Source organism: Cannabis sativa, chromosome 6 (genome assembly GCF_029168945.1).
Source record: "Cannabis sativa cultivar Pink pepper isolate KNU-18-1 chromosome 6, ASM2916894v1, whole genome shotgun sequence".
In the NCBI taxonomy this organism is placed as follows: domain Eukaryota; kingdom Viridiplantae; phylum Streptophyta; class Magnoliopsida; order Rosales; family Cannabaceae; genus Cannabis; species Cannabis sativa.
The window spans coordinates 60,378,390-60,386,958 of record NC_083606.1 but is presented as its reverse complement, the minus strand read 5'-3'; the positions used below and the strand labels follow the sequence as shown (position 1 = coordinate 60,386,958).

Sequence of the window (8,569 nt, the reverse complement as noted above, 5' to 3'; positions counted from 1 at the left end):
TCAATAATGTTGACTGTGGCACACATGACTTCTGAGATTCAGTACAAGTATAATAGTATTATAGCAAATACTTTTGGTAATTGAGTAAATGCTCAGTTTGGTATGATTAAAATCTATCAAAAAGAATACCAAAAAAAAAATAACATTTCCAGCAAATGTGTATTATATGGGTTGACCACCTTGAGTGTGAATTGTGCCTCTAAATATACTCGAAATTGGTAGAACAAATGAAAACCCAAGTTCAAAAATGGGCTAAAACTAGAACTAATTCAGTAGAAAATGGCCAGTAGCCACAATAGTTTCGATACATAATGTTGGTTTGAAGTTTGGAACAGCAGATAGAATACAAGAATTTATTTTATAACCACTCTAAAATTGTTACCTCAACTTTGCCATTCTAATTTCTAAGACAGCCATAATGGAAGGCTTTGCCTGCCAAAACTAGAGTTTTTTTCTTCATTTGCAATGTATTATTATATAGAGAACCAATCAAGTCAAAACTTTTAGAGAACAAAGACGATCTTGCTTCAGAAACAATTTTAATTTCATAAGAAACCGACACTAGGAGAGATGAATTGGTGTTGATTGGTGAAGCCTCAACATCCATCTTAGAGCATATCCGGGATGACAGTCATTCACCGATGCTTCCGGCTCCCTCGGCAGCCTTTTTCTCATTCTGTTTCTCTCTTTTCTTCTTGTTTCTCAATGCGTTCTTGCTTGGTGTTCTGAAAAGGTTGAAATGTAAGACAAGCATTTAGTCCAGTTGACAATCGAACAGATTAGGAAGAAACAAAGAAAATGAAGTGTACTTACTTGGTAGAGCTCTGTCCAAACAACTACAATGAGAAAACCACAGAAATCATCAGAACCATCTTATAAACAATTATAATATTAACAGAATATTAATCATGTATACCTCTGCCTGAACAGCAGCTGCAGTCTTAGCATGTGGGGGTCGATAAGCAGCAGGCTTCGCTGCCGGAGGATTAGTGGTGGGCAAACTTTTTCCTGAAGTTTGAGAAGCTTTAGACTTCTCCCCTAAAAAATTTCCAGATTTACCCATGAGCAAAATAACCTCCTAATCCAAAATAAATAGTGTAATTAAAAACAAAGAACATGGCATCAGACCTTGGGGTTTGGCTTCTCCAACTCTTAGTGTGTCAATAACTTTTATAAGCTCATCAATGTCACCATATCTCTCTGGTGACACTGGCTTCCAATCAGCCTGAAAAATTGATAGAGGCAAACAGAATCAAACATTGTATAAAGAAAGGTTACTCAAGACTGCTTCAAGATGGATCCTGACAAGACTTGACCTGGTATAACTTGTCAAACATCTTCTTAAAGAAAAGGGTTCCGTTGTAGTGGAAAACTTTAACGCTGTAATGAAAACAAGAGATAACAAAATCAATTGCTGCAAAATAATTATAAAGGAGAAGACATTAGAGAAGGCCAACCATCACATATGCAATTATGCGAGAAATTACATGTTCAAACTGCAACATATGCAACATTAGAGAAAAAAACTGTGTAGTGAAAAGAACCCTGACCATGAACATGTAACATTAGAGAAACTGTTAGGAATTACACTGTAGTTCGAGATTATTCATCTTTGACCAAAGTTACCTGAGTACTAAATGCTAACCGATAGGTACACTTGAAGACATTAAGAACACTAATAGTCCAATAGAAACAAAATTTGTGGCGGTTATCAAAGAAAAAAAAGACAAAGTTGTGCCTTATAAAAGATAGTCTTGCATCTATGGTTAGAAAAAACTTTTCTAAATTTAGTAATTTACTGATTAAAATTTACTAGGCCAATTTGGGAGCAAAGGAGAAACAAAAAAACTCAATTAAGTCGGCATATAGGCGGATTATTTGTTAGATGAAATGCACTTTCTGTGACCTCAGCCTCTTTTACCAATCCCACCGAGCCCACAATATGAGGACCAAGTTAGCATACCAATTGTCAATTTGCAGTCTTGGAGCTGTTGTGGCTGTCATGAAGTAACATCCATCTGGAGACCATTCACTTGTCACGGAACATTCAGCCTTGCATGCTCCTATCTGCTTCTTCTCTTTGTAATCCCAAAATACCTACAGGGTCAAGCATACACAATGAACTTAAACATGGGAATCAGAATGAAACTATGTTTATGTTTTCCCAAAGGTGGAAAACAACACACATTGAAAGAAATATCCTCAGCAAGAATGAACACAAAAATGTGTAATAAATTCATAAAGGTCAAAAGAGAATGAAACTATGTTTATGTATTCCCAAAGGTGGAAAACAACACAGATTGAAAAAAAAAATCCTCAACAAGAATGAATACAAAAATGTGTAATAAATTCATAAAGGTCTAGGGCCTCAACTTCTCTCTTGCAGTAAACAATCAATGTTTTGTTTCTTCTCTTTAGAGCAGTGAAAATATAAGTAAACAAATAAATTATTAAAAAAAAAAGGCATAACCATCTAGTTGTGACATACCATATCACCGGGTAAATTGCCAAATCCTGCCAAACAGAGGACTATTGAGAGTTAAGTTCACAAATTCATTAATTCTGTAATTGTACAAGGACACAAGAAATAATGATAACTACTGTTTTAAAACCCAAGCAATGTAGAATAGAGGATCTGAAAAAGTAAATCAAACTATTTGCTAAAGGATACATTTTCCTTTGGGGTTCCATCGGATTGTGTTGTATGGGCCTGTTCCAAGCTCAAGTAGAGGATTGCACTTCTTGTCAAATACAGTTGCCTTGGCAGGCATGACTAAGATAATCAAGGAACATTACATATCAACATTAAATTTGCAGGAAAGAGTATTCAATGGTAATAGTTATAATGCAACAAAATTATCCCATTAGATGCACCTACAAAACTGCAAGAAGCGTGCATAAACAATGGTATCATAGTATTATACCAAATATATGTTATGACACTTATACGCAGACATCATAAAAGGTTAACATGCATAGATTGGCGGCAGTGAAAGCCTCCCTCAGAAATAATCAAACAGTTATCATATACAGAACTGCCAAAAGCATGGGTGTGAAATATTTCTATTTCCAATCCAAAAAAATGTTTTTCAACACTATATGAAAAAAATAAAGTTCAATATAATTTATAAGAAAACTCATAAACTTATGCAAAAGTATGTAATAATATTTGAGATGAGAATGGATGGATTCCAAATGCAGAATTTGAACATCCATGGAAATCTGTTCAAACACCTAGAAGAAAAGAGAAAAAGGATACATCCATAAACCACTGCAAACTCTGAACCAGAGTGTGACCATTGTACATCATGAACAGGCCCCTCTTTACCTGCAAAAGTGTTATGAGGAGTTAGTTGATGGCAGATATAAAGAACATATTTTTGGTTTAGAAAACACTAGGAACATACGAAGAGGTACAAGCCCTTCATAGCTCCCATCCGTTGTCAGGTAGTTGAGCTTTGATTCCCCATAGTAACTTTGGTTGGTCTTATCAACATCTGACTGAACTACAATTAAAAGCCCAGTTGAGCCCTGATTCCAACTCAACTGTACAGATGAAGATCGAAAAAAACTCTTTCGAGCAACGGGTTGACTCTGTGCATCCTCTTCACGAGAAAATATCTGGACACTAGCAGGAACTCCCTGAATATAAGATTGAACTAATAAGTTATATTTGTGTCTCTTTTTCTTTTCAAATTAAATGAAGATATCAATAGCGAACAAATTCTATCATATATGTAATACTTGTTAAGTAAGAAATCCTTCTACAAAATACAAACTTACTGTTTTAACTTTATACTTCAAAGTATTTACTTGCCAAAATTAAACGTCAACTGATTTTGTGACAAGTTATAACTATTTAAAAATAATTTTGACCAGCTCTATTACTAAATTTTTAGCACCCAGATTTAAATTTATAAGTCTTACTTCTGAGTTTGCTGCCACATTGCTCAGCAAACTATCAGCAGGTAACAGTAACAAACAGAAACCAAGGTACATGAAGAAATAGTTGTAACCAAAAATTCTTTGTTAAAACGAGAAGAAAAATTGATCTAAAAACTTCCATTTTGAAACTAGCATGTAAGCCCACGTAGCAAGATTTTAAAATAATAATAATAATTAACCAATCTTCAAGTTCGTGAGATGAGGAAGACACCTTGGCTTCAGGAACAAATGCGGCAACATAGGACGGAGGTGCCCAAGAAAGCTCAGCTGCTGCTACCCCAGGAACTCTTATCCGGCGGACAATCCCTTTAGAAAAATCCCCAGCATCGAAAAATTGAATCTCATTGGTCGCATGCCGATAAGCAACAGCTTCATTGGAACAGAATCTAATGGAGGGCCTGATGAGCAGAAAATTGCAAACATAAGCATAACGTCATAATTTTACATAAATTTCAAATTATTCATGTGTAGTCAACAAAATATAAAAAGGCCCCATAAGATACCAAGTACCAAGTGGTTTTGGTCATGTTCTTTTGGAATTGATGATAAACTGGGTCACCCGTCTCTATGTTCCATACAGTTACATTCTTTTGCTGGGGAGTTGAGGACTTTTGGAAAGTTTGAAGATAAGTGCCGCGTGGAGACAAGGTGGCTGCAAGAGAATTCGGCACTTGAAAGCTCCTGATCTCTTTGTAGCTGATGCAATCATAAATGGTAATCACAGAATCAGATTTCACCACCATAAGCCTGGAACCATCTTCACTGAACTTTGAACTGTTGCAAGAAGTTGTTTCAAGCTTGACACCCGGCTGACCATTGGTGAATGGGGGACCGTTCCAGATTGAGAACCCTTCCGGTCCTCGAACTTAAACAAATAAAAGACAAATAAGAAAATGAATTGACACACACATTTAAGACTAAAGACAAAGCTACAATTGGCAATTACCTAAAATCTCCAGAGAAGGGGGAGGGGCAGATGCAACAGCTGCCATGGGAAGCTGTAGATGAACACGTCAAACACAAGGTAATTGTCACCCTTCAAAAATGTCGAAGTAACTGTGACTATATAACATTTTAAACCTAGCTTAAATAAGTATTGGCTAACAGCCCTAACTCAAAATTCAAATACGGCATTAAGTAAAATTATAAACTCCTTCAATGTAAACATTTTTCTCAAATATTTTGTACAAAGATATGAGCTTTAGTATAGGTAAGAAAAAAAGGATCCTCTAGATCAACCATTTTTAGAAAAGAAAAAAAAACAATAGTAGAATGCCCTGTTTTCCCTTGGATCAAAAAGCAGCAATATTCAATCTGAATGTCTAGTGTTAATTATATGAAAATGAAGAGAGAGAAAGAGATAACTGTAGTACCAAACAGACTAACAATAAACATATGTAATCAAAACTCTTGTTGTACTAAAGGTTCCTTAACCAACACTCAAAAGTTAATAGCAAAGTTCAAAGCTGTGGTGATGACAATCGTAACAAGGTAGTGAAGGAAAGCTCTAAAATTAACTACTATCTAACAAGTGTAGATAGAGGCATATATCAAACAAGTGTCTATAAGATAAACAAAGAGCAACGAAAGCATGGGATGGAAACTTATTGCTTAGATTACCTAGAAATGAGATAACAAAAAGAAAGTTCAATGCTTTCTTATTTTTCAAATCAAGATGCAAGTCCTCTGATTTTCAAAAGACACATTTAAAAAAAGAATAAAACAAGTAGTCATAAGAATTTATGTCAATTCAGTACATGCAAGAAGAGCTTCAAGTCTTCCATTTTAGTAACACAGATACAACTTATACAACAAAGAAGAATAACCGTGAAGTGAACCGATTCTGTTAAGACTTTATTTGACAGTTTTGGCCTTTAGTCAATTATTTAGTTAGAGACCAGTTAAACTTTTGCAGTAGCAAATATCAGTCGCATTTGCTTAAATGTAATGTGTGTGTGTGTGTATATATATTGGTTGGGGTAAGATAAGAGTAAGACCCAAAAGAAAGGCTAAACATTGATAAACAATTAAGTAATTTGTAATTGTAATTTCGTCTAACACCTTCTGCGCACAACGATTGTCAGCCATTCACAAAATTCCATTAATTTTCTGAAGATGTAAACATAATAAGAGAGTGTAATGCAGTTAACTAAGACCAAATAAATCATAAAACCCCATGTCCGACCAACTAGAGTTGTTGGAATCAATAGAAAAGAAATTACATATAGTATTGAAAGTGCAGAGATTATGTAAGTTTACCTGAAAAAAAAAAGAAGAAGAAGCTTTTCTGGGGATTGTATCAGAGAGTAGAGATTGAGTAGATAAGAGATCGAAGTGAGTATTACTTTGTGGAGAGAGGGTAGAGACGAGAGGACCAGCTCGGCAGAGACGATATCGAAGTGAAGACCGTTCTGTGCTTGAGCTTTTTTTCTTAGGAAGGGATTCGAACTTGGAAGGAAGATGTATGAAACAGAAATGTTTAAAAAATGTAAATAATAAATCCAATAATAAATAATAAACAAAATATTATCAAAATTAAACTCTGGTATGCTATTTTTTTTTATTTTTTTAATGGAAAATTAAATTTTATTAACCATTAACTTTTGGGGGCTTTTCATCTTTACGCTTCAAAAAAGTTTTTTTTTTTTTTTTTTGGCATTTTAAAAATCTTATTGGAACTAGCGCTGTAATCTAAATTGCAACAAAAAATTGTATAGAAACTCCTATTGCAACTAGCACTGCAACTACTTTAGAAACTCAAACCGTAAATTTAAAAAAAAAATGAAAAAAAAATAATATATAGGATAATTACCGTAACTTTTGCTACTAAACTAGATAATAAATTAATTGGAATAAACTCCAAACTAGAATGATGATCAGCATATAAATTAGAGGCTCTACCAAAATTATGAGTTACCATATTAGCATCAATGACAGAGCTAGCATAGAAATTGAATGCCAAATACATATAAAAAATAAAAAAATAATAATTTATTTTTAATTTTAATTTTAATTATTTTTCACGTGTAATTTTTTTAAAAAAAATGCAGGGGGAGGGGGCACGGCACCCTCCGGCCCCTCCCTATCTCCGTCATTAATTAACATATCGTTTAATGAAAAAAAAAAAAAAAAAAAAAAAGAAACAAAAACACTTCTCAATTCAGTAAGGGTGTGTTTGGAAGTAACTGTGTAATTACTAGGTAGAGTAATTACTAGGGTGGTAATTACACAGTGTAGTAATTACACTATATTTTAAAATGCAAGGTGTGTTTGGATATGAGGTGGTAATTACATATGAATTCCTAATATCTTGTTTGGTAAAATAATTAATAATTACATGGGAAAATAATATTTTTTAGTAGCTAATGTTTAATATGGAAAGTTTTTAACAATTACATAGTGTAATTACATTCAATTCTCATGGGGGGCATGAGAATTGGAGAGTGTAATTAGAACCCCTCAATTACTTCCAATTACACAGTTACAGTGTAATTACATGGTCAGACAAACATGTCAAATTGTGTAATTATCTCCAATTACACACAAATCTAATTACATTGTGGCTTTCCAAACGCACCCTAAGCAAAATTTTACAATCTTAAATTACATGGCTAAACAATGAAATCATAACAATAGAGCCCTTAAAGCTTGTACAACACTTAAGCAATATGTTTTGATGATCACTTGCTATCGTTAATGTTCTTTGATCCAACTAGAAGCCTCTCAAACTCCTATTGCTTTTGCAAGTTAGCAATCATCCCAAAGAAAAGTTGTGGCCACCATCAAACAAAGAAATATCTACGTTGATCTTGATACTATTAGTTTTTGGCAAAATCCACTGCTCGGCCCCATCATCCGCCTGAAAATCAGACCATGATAAATCTATCTCAGAGTTTTAAGTATACCTCCATTGATTAAGATACATTTTTGCATATGCAACAATGTTTTTAGCCTGAAACACCTTCCCTTTTACACTAGTTCATTACATGCACCTCATATGGCCTAATATACAGTAGCCACCACACATTTCTGTTGGAAGTTATTTTATCAGGATCTAGATTTACTAACATGTATGTTTGATTATAAATTATAATCTAACATCCTAAATATGAATTCCCTAAAATAATAAAATAAACACATAAAAGTTTATAGAAAACCTTACATTGGTTGCAGCAAAATAATACGACTTCTTCCGTTCAGATCTCTAACCCTTGATCCTTTCTGTCACAAAGTATGATCAAGATCTGAACCTGAATTCTCCTTCAGTTGACAGTATGAACTACACAATCTTCCTCACTATGCTAGGTATTACTTTGACATGCGTGGACATATTCTCAATCACTATAGGCTTCAAAATTATTGAGAAGAAGAAGAAGGAATTCAAAAATACAAGAGGCTCTCTTTATTTTCTATTAGGGTTAGGTTTAGAGTTAAAATGGAATTAAAAAGATAAAAAAATGGCTTTTTTAATCCTCCTTGGTTGAAATCTTATTGGACCTAGTGGATTTCAATTTTGCCATTTTATTACAATTTATCTTTCTTTTCACAAATGTCATCTTTTAATTCTAACTCTATATATATGTCAATTCTATATATTTAATAATTATAATTAATTATCAAATAA

At 33.6% G+C, this 8,569-nt stretch overlaps 1 protein-coding gene across 4 annotated transcripts; it reads right to left on the bottom strand.

The window, feature by feature from the left end:
- Positions 1 to 215: 215 nt before the first annotated feature.
- LOC115725473 (uncharacterized) lies at positions 216 to 6,463 on the bottom strand. 4 transcript variants are annotated; one of them, XM_030655006.2, is made up of 14 exons: positions 6,205 to 6,463; positions 4,892 to 4,943; positions 4,456 to 4,810; positions 4,157 to 4,343; positions 3,408 to 3,642; positions 3,260 to 3,328; positions 2,672 to 2,773; positions 2,489 to 2,529; positions 1,964 to 2,097; positions 1,317 to 1,380; positions 1,129 to 1,225; positions 917 to 1,038; positions 814 to 836; positions 216 to 725 (listed from the first exon to the last, which is right to left on the bottom strand). In XM_030655006.2, the coding sequence occupies exons 2-14, from the start codon at positions 4,935 to 4,937 to the stop codon at positions 632 to 634; spliced, it is 1,569 nt and encodes a 522-aa protein (XP_030510866.1). In that variant the 5' UTR covers positions 4,938 to 4,943; positions 6,205 to 6,463; the 3' UTR covers positions 216 to 631. The 4 variants fall into 4 exon arrangements, with proteins under 4 accessions (XP_030510866.1, XP_030510868.1, XP_030510867.1 ...); XM_030655008.2 differs by having other exon boundaries at positions 4,892 to 4,981; positions 6,205 to 6,428; XM_030655007.2 differs by having other exon boundaries at positions 4,892 to 5,007; positions 6,205 to 6,427.
- Between the last annotated feature and the right edge of the window lie 2,106 nt (positions 6,464 to 8,569).

Coding starts and splice junctions, on each gene's coding strand:
- LOC115725473 (XM_030655006.2), bottom strand. CDS start 4,937: ATGGCAGCTGTTGCATCTGCCCCTCCCCCTTCTCTGGAGATTTTAG. Junction 2,098..2,488: donor GCAATTTACCCGGTGATATG/GTATGTCACAAC, acceptor TTGACCCTGTAG/GTATTTTGGGATTACAAAGA. Junction 1,039..1,128: donor TGGAGAAGCCAAACCCCAAG/GTCTGATGCCAT, acceptor GAAATTTTTTAG/GGGAGAAGTCTAAAGCTTCT.